At 37.8% G+C, this 19,913-nt stretch overlaps 3 protein-coding genes across 5 annotated transcripts; 1 reads left to right on the forward strand and 2 right to left on the reverse strand.

Moving 5' to 3' along the window:
* On the reverse strand, positions 1-1,366 carry LOC131328929 (putative receptor-like protein kinase At3g47110). The gene is made up of 2 exons (XM_058361900.1): positions 1,088-1,366; positions 1-594 (listed from the first exon to the last, which is right to left on the reverse strand). The coding sequence occupies exons 1-2, from the start codon at positions 1,206-1,208 to the stop codon at positions 179-181; spliced, it is 537 nt and encodes a 178-aa protein (XP_058217883.1). The 5' UTR covers positions 1,209-1,366; the 3' UTR covers positions 1-178.
* Positions 1,367-6,595: 5,229 nt separating this feature from the next.
* On the forward strand, positions 6,596-13,392 carry LOC131328931 (3-oxoacyl-[acyl-carrier-protein] synthase, mitochondrial). 3 transcript variants are annotated; one of them, XM_058361902.1, is made up of 14 exons: positions 6,596-6,849; positions 7,312-7,541; positions 7,772-7,879; positions 7,968-8,039; positions 8,820-8,906; positions 9,263-9,414; positions 9,957-10,037; positions 10,142-10,175; positions 10,827-10,893; positions 10,969-11,045; positions 11,406-11,466; positions 11,584-11,666; positions 12,184-12,255; positions 12,906-13,392. In XM_058361902.1, exons 1-14 carry the CDS (start codon positions 6,717-6,719, stop codon positions 13,065-13,067), a joined length of 1,419 nt encoding a protein of 472 aa, XP_058217885.1. In that variant the 5' UTR covers positions 6,596-6,716; the 3' UTR covers positions 13,068-13,392. The 3 variants fall into 3 exon arrangements, with proteins under 3 accessions (XP_058217885.1, XP_058217886.1, XP_058217887.1); XM_058361904.1 differs by having other exon boundaries at positions 6,611-6,739; XM_058361903.1 differs by lacking the exon at positions 8,820-8,906.
* Positions 13,393-13,478: 86 nt separating this feature from the next.
* LOC131328930 (putative BPI/LBP family protein At1g04970) lies at positions 13,479-18,562 on the reverse strand. The gene is made up of 6 exons (XM_058361901.1): positions 18,010-18,562; positions 17,173-17,312; positions 16,541-16,892; positions 15,888-16,136; positions 15,324-15,449; positions 13,479-13,904 (listed from the first exon to the last, which is right to left on the reverse strand). The coding sequence occupies exons 1-6, from the start codon at positions 18,421-18,423 to the stop codon at positions 13,659-13,661; spliced, it is 1,527 nt and encodes a 508-aa protein (XP_058217884.1). The 5' UTR covers positions 18,424-18,562; the 3' UTR covers positions 13,479-13,658.
* Between the last annotated feature and the right edge of the window lie 1,351 nt (positions 18,563-19,913).

Raw genomic sequence — 19,913 nt, forward strand, 5'->3', positions numbered from 1 at the left:
TGAAATTACAATAGACTTATGCCCAATTGAATTCACAAGAACACCATATAAACTAACACAGTCGTCCAAAGTACACACCAACTGATTCTAATCATCTATAGTACACATACAACAAAAATATTACAACCTCATCCAAGAAAGTGAAGGGGTCATACCTATTCAGCATCATCAAACAAGCCTAACCGTTCCTGCCTCTATGTAGTCCAGTTTCAAAAAGAGAGTTCCTGATCGAATGCAAACGACTAACGACCTCATCCATGGATAGTTGATCTCTCGGAAGTTCTTTTGAACAGGCGATTCCAACTTCTAGTGCTAAAACCAAGCATTCTTTAATTTTGTGATCGTTAGGAGTGCTCTGATTCTGAATGTTGGTGATGCTTAAGCTTGTCTCCCCCTTCTCAATTTGTTGAAATAGTGTCGGATCGCCAATGTTGACTGCTTGTTCAGATAGAGCCATCTTAGCAGAGTTATGAAGATTTAGACCATCGGTAAACAAGCTGTCAGTAGGTCTCTTCCCTATAAACATCTCCAATAAGAGGATGCCATAACTATACACGTCACCGGATGTTGATACCTCATTTCCTATTCCATACTCTGCATTCATCGGTCAGATAAAATAAATATCATTTGGAAGAAAGCATTGTCTGATGCTTAGCAAAAATAGTACATACAACCCTTTCAAGGAAAACAAGTTTCAAGAACTTTAGAATTAATGTAATACATAATTTGTTTTGTATTGTTGTCCTGTGAGAAAGGCCCAACTTAGAAGAAAACATAATTTTCTAATCATGAGGGGTATTTTTGCAGAATGAATTGACATAAGGAGTAAAAGATAAAATAATATAGATTTAGTGGTAAACTCAGCAATCCAATCTATCGAAGTGCACATGAACTATATGCCAAACATTACTTCATTTTCATTTATGGCAAAATAATGCTTTGTTGGTAAAAACCCAGCAACCACCATCTCTACTTCGATGATATATTTATGGAGAAGACCTGACAGAAATGTGGATCAAGCTTTGATTCTTACGAAGTTATTATGGTGAATAGGAAACAAAGCAGTCTAAGAGGTCTAATCACCTACCTGGAGCAGGATAACCTGTAGATCCTCTAATGCCAATAGAACTTGATTGATTTCTAGAAGAATTAGAGCCGGCTCCTGGAAGGAATCTTGCTAATCCGAAATCACCCACATGTGCAGTCATTTCGTCATCCAGAAGAACATTGCTTAGCTTCAGAATTCAGATCACAGTGAATTATTGGTTCCGCACAATGATGGTGTAGGTAATCAAGTCCAGAAGCAACGTCGATTGCAATGTTTAAACTCTGTAGAAGATTTAAATTCCTTTGTCTCTTCGTGTGATATGCCTTAGACCCCGTTTCGCTAAAGTTCTTAATTTCTAAGTACTTATTTTTCGCTTTACGAGGTATGTCATTCTCTCACAATACATTACTTTTAATTCAAAAAACAAGTAGTACTTAATTTTTTCTTAGCGGAACGGGGCCTTAGTCCTACCCACTACAAAAAAGAAAAATAAATTACTGGTCCAAGGCAAGTATGAAAGTTATAGAGATAAACATATCAATCACGATATTCAAGCAGTTCCCTCAGAAATAAATAAAAATCATACCATGAATCTACATTTACGAATCTGACTTCGTTATCTACTAGTCCAAGCAGAGACAGTTTCTTTCTACTAGAGTCTGGGGACACGAGACGTGTGTGCAAGTGATCACGGTAAATTACAGGATAACCAATTGAAGTCAAAGCCTTATCCAAGAACATTCAATCTGGTAAATTAGTCATGTACTTGCAGATTGAGACAACTAAAAACATAAAATTACAGCATAGGAAGATATCTGCAACACCCAACCAAAGCAATATGCAGCATCAATAAATCTTCAAGGCCAAGTGGACATGAGAAACCTGGACAAGAGAAAATTGTAGTTTGACAACAGAACTGTAGGATGGGATCCGGCTGAAATGATCGAAACCTAAAAAAGGAAAGACAGATGTAAGAAACTATAACAGCTTGAAATCATTTCTGCCGATACCTTACCAAATAAAGGACACATAATGCAAGGCAAATGAGAAAATGGTAAGGAAAAATGAAAGTGGTCGATAATGAATTCCTTCATGCATGGCTGCAAATGCTCAGGTATCTAAAGTAGACCTTTTCTCCTTCCTAAAGATAATTAAAACGTTGGTATCTCATTTTTCTTCAAAATCCTTAGTTTGTGAAACGTTTTAGTTGTAAGGCCTTATATTTATCAGTAGCCAGAGAGCAAACAAACGTTTGCTGGACTAGTGCATAAATTTGGTAGTTTCAGAACAAAATCTATGTTATTTCTCAGTCAATGAGCAAGTGCAGGTCCATACCTGTTGATGGCATGCAACTGACTAACAACGTCCTTGACATTCATCCGTTCTGTCGGTAATTCATGTGAGCAAACAACTCCAATTTTAAGTTATGGAAACCAAGAACTGATTTTGTGACATCTAGAAGTGCTGTGAGTTTGAGGTGTTTGTATGCTTGAGCTTGCCACCCCCGTTTCTCTTTGTTGAAAGAGTATTGGATCATTAATGGTTTCCACATGTTCAAGCAGAGCCGTCTTAGCAAAGTTGTGGAGAGTCATATTTTGGCTAAACATGCTATCAGTAGGTCTCTTCCCTGTAAACATCACCAACAACAGTACGTCATAACTGTACACATCACCGGATGGTGGCACCTCATTTCCCATGCCATACTCTGCAAGTCATTCACCATGCATAGTAAATACAATTATTGTGATGTTTGGTCAGATACATATCAAAGAATTGTAATGCACCTTCTAAAACATCAGTCTGCAGGAATTAAAGAACTTTATATATCAATGCAAGATGCATGATTTATTGTATGAATTGCGTTTTCTAGGTGTAACAAAAGGAAAAAATTGTTGTCATGCAATCAAAAGGCCTAATTTGGAATGCGCTTTGTTGGTTCCTGACAATCTTGACCAACAAGAGTTGTCTTCTTTAGAAGTCTAAAGTTTCGGTGCAAAATTTTATTGTATCGATTACTATGTTTGTTAATTGACAAAACCTTCTCATCAACATTATGTTAGCCATGTATGTATTAGTATTCGCTGGAGGTATTGATGCATAAAAGAAGCTGACAACTCTCTCTACTCGTATGATAGAAGTAGGAATAGCAGCACCCACTTCACAAAACTCAACTCCCCGCATGGCTTAGCGGCCATCGAACCACTGTACCGCAGAACAAGTTGTCTGGATAACTCTACCCTTCACAACATTTTTGGTATTGGCATAGGTAGAATAAGGATAACCTTTATTGTCTCTAACCCATACGTCACATATATGCTGAGACATCTATATAATAAGCTAGCTCACTTTTTGAATCTTATGTAAATTTAACAGTCTAAGGTTATCACCATAAATCCTACGGCTAAGATGGATGGTAAGATACCTTATAAATCCAACTGTTTACCAAATAAATCCTATGGCTATGATTATGTTTGGAAAATTTCTCATTGTCAACTGAGTCGTTTGTTCCAATTGTTTCCAATTTCAAAGTTCACCACATTTATTCATTGCCATTTTTAAACATTCTCTAATATATATTTCTCATATGAATGGTATTTTCCTTTTCCTTGGGAGGCTTAATTATTCATCCTAGAAGCCTAACAGAGTTAAGATTTTGTCCTCCCGTTTTGAACTAATTATGATTTCATCCTCGTACTAGTTTTTATCCCATTATTGCCCTGCGTTGAAATTAGGGATGAAATCTTAATCCCTTTCGTCCTCGTGAGATTATCACGATTTCCGTCCCACGATTTACGTCCCACGATTTACGTTCAATTCCGAAAATTTGGATCCCAAGATTATCAACCCAACAAATCCCATAAATTTTGAGAAAAGCATTAAACAACATCCCCCACCCCCCAAATCCCATTTCCATATTTGCAGATTTTGGAGAGAGCGGCCTCTTCGACCGCCGCGCTCCTTGACACCGTCGATCGCCGCCGTCGTGTGCTTCCGCTTGAGCACGAAGTTCCAGTGATTCTTGATCACGTTGTTCGACAGGCCGTTGTGGAACCTGGCGATGGTGGCCCACTTGTTGCTGAACCGGGAGTGGATCGGTGCTTCACCTCCTCCACCATGATGGGTTTGCCAAGATCGAACTCAACGGCGATGTCAAACGTCCGAATCACAGATTTGTCGGGTTTTCTATCTTTTCGTGTTGTACTGGTACATTTGTTAATGGGATTTCTTCTACCATGGATGCCGCCAATGATGTGTTTCGAAGAGTTCACAGAGGTTGGTTTCTATTGTTGTAAATCTATAACAACACTAATTTCATTTTGGGTATTTGTTCGAACAGTTGAATAGGGGATTTGAGTAGCCACTATTTTCTCATCCATCTTCTAGCGCTTTTATTTTTATTTTTTTTGATCCGCCTTCTAGCCCTTCTATTGATCGTAATATTTGACAATCAAAAGTGGATTTGAGCAAAGACAATACCCCGTGATGGGTTTCTGATAGTCAGAGGAGCAACAAGGGATATGGATTTTTTTGGACGTTGGGTTCCTATCGGTATATGAATCGTCATGAAATGTTGAAATTGACATGGTAATTTGACCATGAATCGTTGATCACGATAACCTGTTTTGATGGTAATTTAACCATATTTGAACCGTTTACCATGAAATATTGTTCGAATCATGGGATATTTATCATGTTCACGTTGTAATCGCCATGGTAATTTAACCATGTAATGTCATGGTAATTTAACTATTTAACCATGTAACGGTTTGAGTATGTCATCTTATTATTATTATTTTTTATGGTAATTTAGCCATGTTTCGTGTAATAAGATCAATGAAAAATATGATTTTTTGTTGTCCGGTTGGCCAACTCGAAGAATGAAGAAAAAATGTAAAGATGTGATCAACTTATCATGCAAAGATGGCCATTGCAGAAAAAGGATGGAGAAGGACTAAGACGAATGTAAAAATTTTAAAATGCAAAAAGACGGTTTATCAAGAAGGAAGGTAGAAATCATTGGGATTTGGTGATCTACACATTCAAAAATTTGAAAACATCCTATTGTTTCTCACTTAATTGGAGGATTGTGATATGAAACCGAATCCCTTTAATTTAGGAGTCAAGAAGATTTATCAAGGACTGTGGTATTCATTTGAATCCCTTTAATTTAGGAATCAAACAAGCAAATGAGTAACAAGGGTAATTCACACATTAAGAGGTTGAAAACATAAGCATGAAAAAATGGCGGGATGAATTCTTACATGACATGAATAAAGAGAATGGATATTTAAATATTCCAAATGGAAGGAAATCAACATTTGTTTTTTTATTTTTATATTCTATAATTGAATCTACACTGAAGAGAAAATATAAGATTCTTTATCTTTCTTTAAGCTTGGAACAGTAAATATAATTAGTTTGGGGATAGTTAAATATAATTAATTTTTTCTTGAAAATATCCAAAAAAAGCTCAAAAAAAATTCGTCAACATTAACGGGTTGTGTTGTGTCGTCAGATACGAGCAATCGCTAGTATTATATATACTCCGTAGGAAGGAAAATTTAAAAAGCCTCTTGGGGCGGCGGGGATGCGGTGGATTGTGGCCTTGTTTTAGATGGTTAGTTTTGGTTTTGGGCTTTTTGGGTTGGGCTTGGCCCATAGGTGTGTGCATGGGCTTTGCCCTTTTAAAGTGTTTCAGGCTGGGCCCACTAAGTATTCTTGGGCTTTGACTCAATCAGCGTTTTTTTTTTCCCATCCTGTCTTTTATTAGTAAAAGTTGGATTCCCCTCTCTTCTCTCGTCTTAATATATTTTTTGTCAAATTTTCTTGAATAAACTTTTTGCCTATAAAAAGAATTAATTTTTTTTTGCTTTATAAAATTTTTTATTAAAAAATACTTTCCTACCGAATATATCATGTCAAAAGGAAGAAAATTAAGAAAATTTAATTTTTTGCTAAATTTCTTGTGAAGAGAACAATTATGAGGAAAATAATTTTTATTCTTCTTTTTTGGAAAGCAATTTTTATTCTTCTTTACTTCATCTCACTTTATTTTTTTTTCTGATAATCCATCTCCAAAGCAATATTTCCAATGGTAATAATGTGAATTTTATTGTCAGGCAAGTGTGGTCGAGGGTGAAGTATTAATATCCAATCGAAATATTAGGTGGGGTCACTGGGGTGTGCAGAGAAATTACTTGCTACAACTGTATTTAGATGCTCCCGCGTTCTGGATTGCACCCCTATTTCAGTCAGAAAAGCTACGTGCACAGCATGCTGTGCACAGCAGCTGTGCACAGATTCCGTTTTCTCCCATCTCGGATAACGCAAAGATGATCGGAGCCGCTCATTTTGTTCAAAATATGTTGTTTAAGGTCTCTGTAAAAAATGAGCTTCGTTCGATATCATTAGAGGCGTTAACAAAACACCCAAAATCACTTCAAAATTTAGGCTCCGATCATCTTTGCGTTATCCGAAGCGGGAGAAAAAGGCCGCTGTGCACAGCTGCTGTGCACAGCCTGCTGTGCACATAGCACAGCTCTATTTCAGTACTCCACTCCGCCGCTCCGCTCTACTCCTAAATTGCCTGTCCAAAAAAACAAGGCCACCGATTCACGCCGACGATCAGCTCAAACTCTCTCCCTCCTTCTTAGGATTTCCATAAGCCATGGCGATGCTATCTCGGTCTAGGTCACTACTCCCTTCTCGTTTCCATTTCACTCGATTCTCTTCTTCTTCTTCCTTTTCTTCTTCCTTCGGCCCCCCTCCCTCCGTTCCTTCTCGCAGAGTCGTTGTTACCGGTATAACCCCGCCTCTCTCTCTCTCTCTCTCTCTCTCTCTCTCTCTCTCTCTCTATATATATATATATATATATATATACATACATCTTTGTATATGTGGAGGGAGTAAGGTACAAGCGATTTTGATTTTTCCCAAGGACATTTGATTGTTTGCAGCTAAATTTTGATAGTTTGATAAAATAAGCTTTAAATTGCTCAAATTTTCTTCAAATGCATAGAAATTTTGAACTTTATTTTCTCTTTGATAATTGAGGCTATCATGCATCGTCTTAAGTATACAATAAGTAGTCGGACCGATTGTGCAGCAAAATTACACTCATCAGTATATATTTACTTACGATTAATATGTTAGTTTGATTAGGAAGTAGAAAATTACTTTCATATGGATCTAGTTTCTTATACCACTAACCAAAGATACTGGCTTCGCCTGTGTGTATTTGTATTTTGGGATTGGTGGTACAGGATTGGGCATGGTAACGCCGCTTGGCTGTGGGGTGGAAGCAACATGGAAGCGGTTGATAGTGGGGGAATGTGGAGTAAGGGTTATAACTCCTGAAGATCTCAAAATGAGTGAATTCGATAAAGAAACCAGATTGCATACTTACGAACAGTTGACCTCCAAAGTTGCTGCAACTGTGCCCTGTGGAACCAACTCAGACCAGTTTAATGAGGAAATATGGCTTAATTCCAAGGTCTTTTTTTCCCATTTGTGGCCATATATTTCTTAAAGGTGCATAACATTTTAGGATAGTGTAGGGTCCTGTGAATTTAATCAAAGGTTAAGTCAATGCCAAATTCTTTGAAAAAGGCTGTTGAAAAATTGTTTTTTGATGGGTGATTGATAGGAACTTATTATTACTTCGAGAATGCGATACAACTGTCTGTTGCCATTGATTGTTTGAATGTCGTTTTTTTTTGGCAGGAGGATAGGTCAGTTTCTAGGTTTGTAGGTTATGCATTATGTGCCGCTAATGAAGCTCTCAGAGATGCGAATTGGATGCCCACTGAGGAAGAGGAGAAGGAGAAGACGGTAATCATTTATAATTATCTCAGTGATTAGGTGAAGAATTTGTTTCAAGGTGCATTGTGATTTGTGTTTCTAAATTTAAGGACCTCAGGGAGTCTCCATTGGTGGAGGGATTGGAAGCATTAGTGATATACTGGATGCATCCAAATTGATATGTGAGAAGGTTTGTATTTGACTTCATCTTTCTGCTGATTGAATCACATTAATATGACTTGTGAGCTTCTAATATTGTCTGAGTTGATGTTTGATGAAACTGGACATTCGAAATTTCATTCTAAAACTGAATGGTTATTTTTTGAAAAGACTGTTTTGTGAAATTGAAGTTCTGGAGTATATTAATTTGTTGATATTTGCAAAAAGCTGAAATTTCTATTTCTAAGTTATCTTTTCGAGTTTTCATATCGTGGTGGTGAGATGGACATGGTACTGGTGGTGGTGTTGTGGTGGTAGTGCTAGTTTTTTATGTGGTGTGGTAGAGGTAGCGATTGGGGTTGCGGTAGTAGTGATGTTAGTGGACAGTGGTGGTAGTTGTGGGATGATGGTGGCTATGGCACCATGCCGATGGTAATGTTGGTGCTTGAGTGGCGGGGTGGTGGTAAAGAAATGATGGTAGCCGCCATAGCGACAGTGGCAGTGGCGGCAATGTTGCATGCTGTTGTTTATGCATAAATGGTTATATAGTGTGTCTGTGACACAATATGAATGAAGAATTCTGCTACTTCAAATTTTGAACTTTTTCTCTACTTGGAAAGGGCCACTTAAATTTTGAAGTGATTCCCATTGTAGTTCTCTAACAAACACAGTTAGTTTGAAATGATAATACATTCTGTTTTAAGAGCTAAATTGGGTTATTAAACATCACCTTAGCTAGAGGCTGAACAGGACTTAGTGAGGTTGTAGAAAAATGAAGCTGGATAACTAATCTCTGATTCTTTTAATCCAGCGTGTTCGGCGGCTTAGTCCGTTTTTCATCCCGCGGATACTGATAAACATGGCAGCTGGTCACGTGAGCATAAAATTCGGATTCCAGGTATGCATATGACATCCATAACCTATATCCTTATCTTGCTTAGGTGGGAGGCATATGAGATATTGTAAGGGAAAAAGGTGCAGGCATAAGAGATCCAGCCATTAACTGATCATGACTTCTTGTGACTTTTTTATTTCTTGTTCCATCATTGTTGATATAGATAAATAATTTCAGCTTGATATGAACTTAGCTATCTGGCATTGATACTATGCAACTCATTGTCCTTGATAGCTTTTTAGTCGTCTTTCATCATTTGAAGTTACATTAGCCAAATCCCAGTGCTTGCTGTATCTGAATGACTTGCTCATTTTCCCTTCTGGAATATCAGATATCTCTAGTCTTTATTTTGAATCTAGGGACCCAACCATGCTGCAGTGACTGCTTGTGCAACTGGGGGACACGCTATTGGTGATGCTACAAGGATGATTCAATTTGGAGATGCCGATGTTATGGTGGCTGGAGGAACGGAGTCCAGCATAGACGCTTTATCCATAGCAGGATTTTGCAAGTAATGCTCACCTATGAAAGTACCTGTTCCTACCTTATAACTTGAGCTCTGTACACTGTGCTGCTATAATTATCTACCGAAATCTTATTAACTGGACAGAAGGAAAGACCAAGGAAAATGAAGTGTTTATGTGCAAAATGACACTTGCTGGATCTGAAGATTATTACTCTCTATGATGGATAGACCACCTCCTATGTTGCTAGCGGACAAGTTGGAGCTGGAACTTATATTGCTTAATAGTGCCATTAAGAGGTGCTAAGCACCTTTATGACCTCAATGCATTTTGATCATTTCCTACAACTGCCTGAAATTGACTTCACCAAGGCCTCCTTAAAGGAGCAAGAGCCTGAACCCCTTGCTTTAATCGAATAGTCATGTCTTGGTGTTCACGATTATGGAAAGCCATGGTTATAGGACAACTGCATTTATGTTCTGTTTTAGCCTTTGGCAACATATGGAGAAAGGGTTTATGGCGTCAATCCCCTCTTTTGGTAATAAAATCCTTCTTTACCAAAAAAAAACCTTTTACTTTTGATATGTAGGTCACGGGCTTTGAGCACGAAGTACAATTCCACTCCTGAACAGGCTTCACGACCATTTGATTGCGGCCGAGATGGATTTGTGTAGGCAAATATGAAACTTTAACTCCATAAGTTTCTTTTATATTGTCTCTTCTTCCTTTTTTTCTTCTTTGCTCTCAGTCTAAAACATGGTACTTCAAACTCAGTATAGGTGAAGGTGCTGGTGTCATGGTGTTGGAGGTGAGTTTAATTTTTCTGATAAATTTTCGTAGCTCATGGTTCTAACGTGTCAGCGAAGGATTTGATCTAACATTTTTCTCCCGGGCCTGTCAGTTGGCATCAAAGTTGAACTTTGCATGTCCTATGATTCCAAATCCAGTCTCTTTGTGTAGCCCTTCCAGCTAATATCGAACATTGTGCCTGTGGAAAATCATTTTTTGTGTCTGGTGCATGGGCAGTTTGGAATACATCTCTTTTAGATGATACAAATCCGATTTTCTGGCCTGCCTTTCATGTCTGGTAGCTCCAAATTTATCTTTTACGTTCTGTTACTTGTATGTCTATTGTTTAAAGATTCACCAGTATAGTATGGCTTTATTCTCACCCTTTCACACATTTTATCTTGCCTGCTTTTGTAATTGGGAAGAATTCTTGCCATCGGATGGGCAGAGTAGTGTATTCAATTATGATGTTTGTGATGTGTTGTATCTTTGGCTTTCTACATGCATCAATTGTCTTTAAAGCTCATAAGAAATTCTCTTTATTTTAGCTGCTTCTGGTCGTCTTACTCACACGATCATGATATCATAATCTTCTTTTTCTTCCTCCTCTGCTATGGTCTTCTGCATTTGTTTTCATTTTTCTCTTTATTTCTTTTGTCTTTTTGTCAAGGAACTGAAACATGCAGAAAAGCGAGGGGCAAAAATTTATGCAGAAGTTCGTGGTTATGGGACTTCAGGTTTGTTCGGTTAGAATGAGGTATTACAGGGGATATTTCTTATGCTTCACCATTCTAATCTCTCTATGTTATCAGGGGATGCATATCATATTACTCAACCACATGTTAATGGAATGGGTGCCATATTGGCCATGACACGTGCTTTAAAGCAGGTAACAGCCTAAAGTTGATCTCTACATCTGTTTTTAGCATGTCTTCATTAACCGTCAAGCATCTAGTTAGCTGGGTTACAAAAATGTAATCTTGGGAGGAAAGAAAGAAGGTAATATTAAAAGAGTTCAGGTGAACTTGTGGTCATGACGATTGAACGAGTTTACCTTCTCTGACAGCAGTCAAATAGGATTTTGCTTTCTTCATTCAGTCTGTTTATTTTGACGTCAATGCTACTTTGCCTGTTGGAACATTGTTTCAGTCCAACAAACTTCTCAAACAGGTTTTGCATATAGAATTCATTTTCCATGAGCAATATGGGTGCTTGTTCACTAAATATACTTGCTTTCTGCGACTTGCAGTCTGGTCTTCGTCCTAATCAAGTGGATTATTTAAATGCCCATGCTACATCTACACCTCTAGGTGAACACATAGCAACCTATGGAAAGTTTGCGTTTTAAATGCTTCCAACAGGTGCAATTACTACTACTGCTTCAATAGAAATTTTTGGTTGTGACCAGCTGCAGTGGAAATTTTCAGGTGATGCAATAGAAGGCAAGGCCATTAAGTCTGTGTTTCTTGAGCATGCGACTTTAGGTGCTTTGGCATTTTCCTCCACCAAGGTAAATGATTTATTGAGCAAAGATGAAAATGAACTTATCACAGCTGACCATTCAGGCATTTTAATATCTGTGAAACCTGTGCATCGTGTGTATTTTGCCAGATTGACAGAGTAATCAGAACTTTGGCCTAGTCCTATTTCTTTTTCCCTCCTGACCCTTTTAGCAGAGTTAAAGCCTAAAATTCCATGTAGTTTCTCTGACACGCAGGTGCAGGATCATGTATAACACTCCCAGATTTATTCAAGTGTATATGGGATGATATATGCTCCTGAAGAACTTTTGTTACTACGCCACAAAATGAAAATTATGGAATGACATTTCCTTCTCAGTTACTCCAATAGTTATGTTTCTTCTTACTATATCATGTTCCCCGTATAGTGTCTGTAACTTTTTGATTGTAATAATTCACATTTCACTTCCAAATTTTTTTTACATTAGGGATATGTGGTGTTCTGTTCTTTTAGTATGAGGATACTTTGAATTTTAGTTCTCTGTTTGAGTACAAGTTGAAATTCAGGGTGCTACTGGTCATCTACTTGGAGCAGCTGGAGCTGTGGAAGCAATTTTTGCGGTTCTATCAATAGACCGTGTAAGTGCTAAGTGCTATCATTCAGTGCCTTAATCCTTGCATTAATCCATCACAGAAATCAGCTTGCGTCCAACAAAAGAAAGAGTAGGGGAAAGGTTGTGTATCGTCCCTCAGATCTTGCTATAGGCGGGAGATACGACCTTTAATAGTGAACAAAGTTACTCTCCATGGAACATGAGACCAACCTAAGTTTTTTTCGATGACCTCCCGAGATCTCACGTCCTGTTAGTAGGATTGAGATTGGCTCCATTGTGTTGGAATATATAGAATCCATAATATGTTGTAAATTACAAGCATTTTTGTTGTTTTTCATTGTATTTAGCCACATCTGCCGTAGTATAGTAATTGAAGTGCCCGCTCGATGGTATGGTTTGCTGCATTTTGTCAAACTACTGATAAGCACAACACAACACAACACAACAAACCAAGCCGTGTGTACCAAATCGTTCTGATCTGTCTAGGCTTTCTATTAAGAGTCAAATCTAGTAAATGCATATCTTTTATCACCACAGCATCCCAAATCAATGCAAGCCATTCCGTTAACTCCTTTTCATCTGTCTGTATGACCTAGCTCTCATTCTTGACAAATGCATTGCCAAGACCTCTTCTTCTGATTGATGATTTACTGGCTGTTTCGGTTTGTCTTGCAGAGAGTTGCTCCGTTAACGCTTAATCTCATAAAACCAGATCCCATTTTCAGCTATCGTTTCATGCCTTTGTCTGCTTCGAAGTGGATGCCAGTTAGAGCAGCCATGTCAAATTCTTTTGGCTTTGGAGGAACTAATGCATCCCTGGTATTCTCGGTGATTTAGAAAGGGCTAATTACAAAGATGTTACTTGCTCCTGAGTTTTGCAAAAGTTGACTGCTTGGATATCGGATCTGCGATGCTTCTCGGGAAGGATCATTTTGCCACAGTTTAGCTTTGGCTTTCTGTAAATTTATTGCTTTTTCGCACTCGAACAGTTTCGGATAAGAGTCATATAAGAGCCCCCATGTAGGAAAGTTTTGGCGTTGTAGCATCCAGGAATGTATGTAAGGAGAACATATGTACAGCTTTTGTAGTTTGAAATTTACTTTCTTTTGTTCAACAGAGAATTTACAAGGACTTGGAGATGAAAGTTTCCTAGTATCTTGACTGGATTACCTGCTTAGCATTGAGAGGATCTAACTAATGAACACCAATTTTCGAAAACATCGATCATCCACTAAATGAGACAATTAATTGGAGGATAAAACACTTAAGCTCTTTAATCTTTATTTTTACAATCATGATTCTTATTGTAAAACTCATAATGTACACTTACGAGTATATGTGAGGTGAAAGTGAAGTCTACAAATGAAACAATTCTATACAAGGGTGGGAAACAAAACCCTACACATGGAACACCTGTGGAATGTACATCTATCGGGTGATTTCTGGTACATCCCGGAAACTATAAGAAAAAGCACTTCTTGAAACTAGAAGCTGCCTAAGATCAAACGAATCTGTAAGAGTCACGTCACTACAAACTTCGATTATGGCGCTTGAACATACAATTTCAGCATTCTGAAGGGTGAATCCATGAATGATGGGCAAAGGGAATCCTTTTGCTAGGTGCGAGTTTGCGTACGGCAAGAAAACAGTTTCGATGATAGTCCACATAACAGGCTGCAAAACAAATATAGCAATGTTACATGAGATCGAAAAAGGGAAAATCTTCAATTCTGACGCTTTTGGAGATCAATCAGCATCATAAGTTTCATTCATTGATCTCCTTTACAGAAAATACATAGAAATTCAGAGATCTGTGTCAGAATCAACTGTCCCAATCACAAAAATGGCGAATAAGCGGAAGCTAGAACTAAGATTCGATCATGTTACAATGGGAACACCCTTACTGGTATTATTCGAGTATACTATCATTTGCGTCCATAGACTCCAAACAACATACACCTTTACAGCAACGTTGATGCAAATCCTTTTTGTTAGAAACACTAAACTTCTAGGAATCTAGGGTTAACACACTCTTTGATGAGCATCCCATCTCCACTGTGATTTTAGGTAGTGTTGGCAATTTCTAGATGACAAAACATGGGTTTCACCAGGATGTGGTCGTATTGATTGGTTGATTAGACAAAACTGTACCAAGGGTTTGAGAGTTTTGGGGTTGAAGACTTACTTTAAACCCACAACAAGAAAAAGTGAATAAACTTTCATTTTGCTTCCACAAGAGTTATCGGATTTTGACACGTATGCCAAGGTCCTCTTGAAGCCAGCTCTAAGGAAGCTCGAGTGCGCTCTAAATTGAGACCGTTTCATATTCCAGAAGACCGCCTATATTATGCGGTTGGCCAGATCCAGCTCGAGTAGGTGCATCTTTGATCTTCAAAAACCATTTTAGAAATCCCACTTTGTACCGATCGAGAGTGGTTGGTTGCTAGTCCATTCCGCAGAATAGCATTGCCCCCTCGGAAACCACCCGAATACTGCAATAGTGGGAACTTGAAGTTCTATGTTCTCTAGATCGTGGAAACAGAACCTTAAGAAAAACTAGTGACGATTTTCACGATTGAGTACCTGCTCTAAATCCAGACATACAGTCCCCTTCATGACCGAGAAAAGGAACAACTATCAGACACAGAAGTCCAGCAGATCACTAGAGGATCAAGAGTGTCTACAGATACGAGCCATGCGGGTGGAGGGCAAAGTGAAGAACTTTTGAAGATGATATCAAGGGTGACGTAAAAACCAGGATTAGGTTTATAAGTCCTCTCATCTCAAGCCTTGTACACTCTTGGTTCCTGGTGAATTTCTGTTTGATGAGCGTGATGGTTTTTACCTTGGCGAGAAATTTTCAAGGTTCTCCACATAAAAGTGGCGCAATACAGAGTGAAAATCCCAGGTTCGAATGTGGATCCAAAAAGGCTTTTCTGACTAGTGAAAAGAACCGCAATAACAGCAGCCACCACCAACAAATTAGGCAAACATTGAAGACCAAAAATAAAATACACAAGGAAGCTGGATTAACTTAAGAGCATCAAGTGCAGCATAAAATGAATTTGAATAGCGATGGTAATTTTGAACTACCTGAATTAGAAACATTCGCAGGTTACCAATTGTACTCCACTTCAACTGCATAGAGAAGTCATTCAATTTCACACTGCCAGCAAGGTTATTCTTTACAATTTTAACTGAACCAGAACCATGGAATACCTGCACCGAGAATAAGCCAGGGTCACACAGACTACAAGAATATCATTGTTCTCGTAACAATGTGTCAAAATTCCTCTTTTTCTTTGCAAGTACTGAAGAAGCTTTTGCGTTTGATTTGGCAAATGCAAAACATAGCCAATCTCTCTAGTCAAAGTTCTTGAAGACAAGAATTGAAGGATCGTTCTTTTGTACAAGGATGTCCCAGATAATAGACTCAATTATTTTGTAATGATTACTGTAACTACGCATTATTTTGCAAAAAAAGAAATTTGTTGTTCATCAAGGAAGCAATAGAGATTGATCAAGCAGAAAAGCAGCTGAAGGAGGGAATTGTGAACAAACAAGCACAATAATTAAGAACATAATAAAAGAGTAAAAACTATAGATGTAGATCGTTTTCAAACAAATTATTCTTTCTTTTCTGGTCAATCCACTTACCAATGAAATACAAGCAACTGGAATTACATCACCGGCTTCCAAAACATCAATAATCAGGTCTGCATAAACAGTGGCATCAATATCATTGGACGATATCCTTATGACTGGAGGAGAGGACAGAGAAATGTTCAAGTTCATGTCATCATTTGGGTATTTCTTGTATAGTTGAGGGACAATGAATCTCCACCCAGCAGTGTTCAAAAGAGACTGATCTGGTATTTCATTGACGATCCACTGCATAAACTTGGCCTGAACACAAACAATTGTATACATGTCAACAAGCTTCTTATCCCATCAAAAGCAAGGTTTACTCGATCAACATAATGTTAAACAAAAAATGATAGATCCTTGGAACCTTAACCTTACCATCATTCCTACAGAAAGAGTACCGCACCCTTAAGGCCTCACTTCTAATCTTGCCTAATAAATATTTTGTTACAACTAGAACGTAGAAACAAATTTTTCCTAGTTGAAGAAAGAAAAAGTTACATTTTTTCTTTTCACGTTAAAAGCAGCTTGGGACATGTATACTCGGAGACATTTCACCCCCAATATCAACATAGATACTGCTAAATACAATACCTACAATTGGGTCACAAAAAATAAGTGTACATCAATGAAAATTGATGACATGCGCAAAACTTTGCTCTTACATTGTAGTACAAATCTGATGCAGAGTTAAAAACAGCCTCGTCTAATGAAATTCCAAGCATTTTAGAAGGACCTGTACAAGAAACTGAAGGTAGTGAAGTCTTGATATAATTTTTTGGACCTGAGTCTTTTCCATTCCTTATGAATAGCCCATCGATTTCCAACCCAATGGAAGAATTTTTCAGTGAGAGGTCATTCACAAAGGTGACATTCAAGGAGGCGGTATCATCCACTTCGATCTCTTTCGGAAGAGCTTGAAGGAAGGAATCAAGCTTTGAAACTCCTTCTCCAAGTTTCTGTGTAATAGCATTTTCTACCGCAGAACCTATTTGCGCTTCAAAGGCATCGAGAATCCTGGAAGTTAAGAAATGCACAACAAAGACACTAAAAGTTAAAATCTCTGATTTTTCATCAGCAATGAAGATACAAAGAGACAATGGAAACCAATAACTGAAAATACACGTAATCTTTAACTGAGCCCATTCCTCGATATATGACCTTTGGTGAATCCCCCCATTCATAAAAATAATAATTTCAAGCTTTAGATATAAAATAGTAACTGATTACCAACACTAAATGCAGAACAATAATTAAAAATACAATAAATGTGCAAGAGCAACCGCAAGTAGATTACCCTTGATAAAGCCAAGAAGCTCCTCCATCCAATGTTATGGTGATATCTTTAACGTAACAACCACACTCCATGAGGGTCAGCTCCAAGGATCCTCCTCGATTCTCCAAGCCTAAAGTAAGTCCAACTTCCATGCCTTCAACCTTATCCAGAGGCAACAATCATCAAACTCCTTTTTGGAATACCCAGTTGAAATGTGCAACAATAAAGACACAATAAACATGTACTGTCCCATTTTGTTTGTCTATTATTCATTTGGTACTCATGTTGTTAAATGCAGAGCACTGGCTAATGTGCTTAAATGGGTTTAAAATATTGGTTCTTACAATCTTACACTTTTAGGGTTAAACTATAATGGAACAGCAACAAAAAAAGGGAGAAAAACTCTTTTGTCTTTCTTCAAACTAGGAGCAGATATATCAGAAAGTGATACTCAATTTCAGTCCAATGTTGATAAATGATAATTCAATTACCAATGAGCAACCTCCTCCTAAAATTCAAAGAGTCAAATTTGATGATATACACTCAAATATATATACTCTTTTGGGTTAGACCTGAGCAGGTTCTGCCCTTACTCACAATGATTGAGAACTAGATGGGTTTTATTTATTGTTGTTGCTGTTGTCGTGTCTTTAGATTCGAGTTTGCCCATTGGAGTGTTTCGTACCAATTGAAGGTTTTACTTAAATTTTTACTCAAACTTGAGTAAAACTATGGGTTAAGGGCAGGAAATGCCAAACCCTAATTCCCAATCCCAACCAGAGGGCATTAAACAACGAAAACCCCAAATTCGATCAGAAAGACAAAACCCATGAAAACAAAGAGCTGAACTTCAAATACCTGAACAGAAGCAGACCCACGATCCGATATCTTGACAGGCCCGACCCAAGTGCTATAAGAATAGTACCAATCCAGACTCAAATTACAGGTCGTACCCGACGCCACGATCGCCACGCCGGTGTCCCCCAGCTTCGCGTACGACGACCCGACGTCGACCCGGTAGATTGTGACGTTAGACAGGACCACGTTGACGTTGCCCACGAGCGGGATTTTAAGGGTTTTCTCGATCTGTGGGAGGTGGAGGGGCGTGAGGGAAGATATTGCTTTGGTGACGAGCAAGTCTTTGACGAAATCGAGGCCGGTTTGGGATATGATGATGGAGATGTAGGAGGAGGATGGGGAGGAGGGTGATTGTGATGAGAGAGTGAGGAGAGAGAGTACGAGGAGGAGGTGAGAGAGAGCTGGTGGTGACATTGAGATGGGAAGAGAGAGAGGAACAGGAGAGAGAGGAACAGAGAGAGAGAGAGAGAGAGTGGTCGGAGGATGGCTGAAACTCTTTTCGAGGTTCGTCGGAGGTAGGAAGGAGTTTTGGGAAGAGAGAAATGTGACCGGTGGGATGGGTACGATGTCGTTTGATGGGTTGGTAAGCACAACCGTACACGGATTGTTATGTCCAGGTGGGGTTTCCACTTTCCACCACTTGACTCCACTTTCCAGATGGGGTTCAGTTCTTTTCTTTTCTTTTTCTTTTTTTAAATTCAGTTCATTTTTTTTACGCTTTAACTTATTTTCCATCCTTCCCAAACAAGCCTCAAGCCATATGTGAAATGTTCAAAATACCCCTATATTTTGAAGAATGCATGGACTTAACTTATTTTCATTTAAACATGGAAGGACAATATTATAATTGTGTGTGTTAGGCAATTACGTTTAAGTTTAGAAGAGGGGATGAACTTTACTTATTTTCATTTAAGTTTCAAAAGGGGAGAAAAAATAAGTTAAGTTAAAAAAGGGTAAATTTCATTGACCTCCCCTGAGGTTTCTGACAAATGCAGGAACCTCCCCTGAGGTTCTAATAATTGCACTGACCTCCCTTACTTTACAAACTATTGTTCAGATTCCCCCATTCCGTTAAATCAACAATAACACCGTTAGTATTTGCTACTAAATGACTAAAATGCCCTCGAATAATTGTAAACTAAAAATCAATTCCTCTTGTTCTATTTTTTCTAATTGGTAATTTTAATGTTAAATTATAACTAACTAAATATATTTGGTCAAATTTCAATAACTACTAATACATCTTATATTTCAATGATCATTATTTTCATATAGTTAATTTTTTTTCATGTATCTCATTTTATTTATAAAGTTAATATTTTGTATTTTTCTAACTCATCACATCCCGAAACAAAAATTAAAAAAAAAACTTGATTTCGACCTATTTGTTATGAGCGAAGTCAATGTATCTTTTCTCTCAATTTTTTTTTTCATGTTTGTATGCGACTTTTTTCTTTGACTTGGGATTTAATACTATTTAACAAAATTAGACTTGAGTTATACATACTTTGGTCAAACTTGTATCGTGAGTTATGCATTTTACAGTTTGATAATCATGGTCTATTTTTTCCTCTCTGACGTGAATTTTGAAAATAAGAGACGCATGCAAATGCCTAATCCAACATACAAAAAAAACTATCTTGTATTTTTTAACGAAATGAAGTTGGTGTAAAAAGTTCTTTAACCTTTTTTTTTTCCCTTCTTATTTCATTAGTGATAATTATGTTTCATCAGAAATGTACTAGTAGAAAAAAATAGATGAAATCTTTAAAGAATGATCAATGAGTAAACCAAATTGAGTTTATTTCTTAGAAAATTTGAAAAGAGCCATGTTTTTTTCCCCCTCTAGTATGATGGATTAGATATCTCTTTGAGTCCTCTATTTGGAAAATTACACCTTGAAG

The sequence above is a fragment of the Rhododendron vialii genome, chromosome 6a, assembly GCF_030253575.1.
Source record: "Rhododendron vialii isolate Sample 1 chromosome 6a, ASM3025357v1".
NCBI lineage: Eukaryota > Viridiplantae > Streptophyta > Magnoliopsida > Ericales > Ericaceae > Rhododendron > Rhododendron vialii.

Bases quoted from the DNA above. Each gene is read 5' to 3' on its own strand.
- LOC131328929 (XM_058361900.1), bottom strand. From the start codon at position 1,208: ATGACTGCACATGTGGGTGATTTCGGATTAGCAAGATTCCTTCCAGGA. The intron at 595-1,087 runs GTAGGTGATTAG...CGATGAATGCAG, and splicing joins TACAGGTTATCCTGCTCCAG to AGTATGGAATAGGAAATGAG.
- LOC131328931 (XM_058361902.1), top strand. From the start codon at position 6,717: ATGGCGATGCTATCTCGGTCTAGGTCACTACTCCCTTCTCGTTTCCAT. The intron at 7,542-7,771 runs GTCTTTTTTTCC...TTTTTTTGGCAG, and splicing joins AAATATGGCTTAATTCCAAG to GAGGATAGGTCAGTTTCTAG. The intron at 11,667-12,183 runs GTAAATGATTTA...GTTGAAATTCAG, and splicing joins TGGCATTTTCCTCCACCAAG to GGTGCTACTGGTCATCTACT.
- LOC131328930 (XM_058361901.1), bottom strand. From the start codon at position 18,423: ATGTCACCACCAGCTCTCTCTCACCTCCTCCTCGTACTCTCTCTCCTC. The intron at 16,893-17,172 runs GTAATCTACTTG...CTTAACTTCCAG, and splicing joins GCTTCTTGGCTTTATCAAGG to GATTCTCGATGCCTTTGAAG. The intron at 15,450-15,887 runs GTAAGTGGATTG...TTCTCGGTGCAG, and splicing joins CAGTTGCTTGTATTTCATTG to GTATTCCATGGTTCTGGTTC.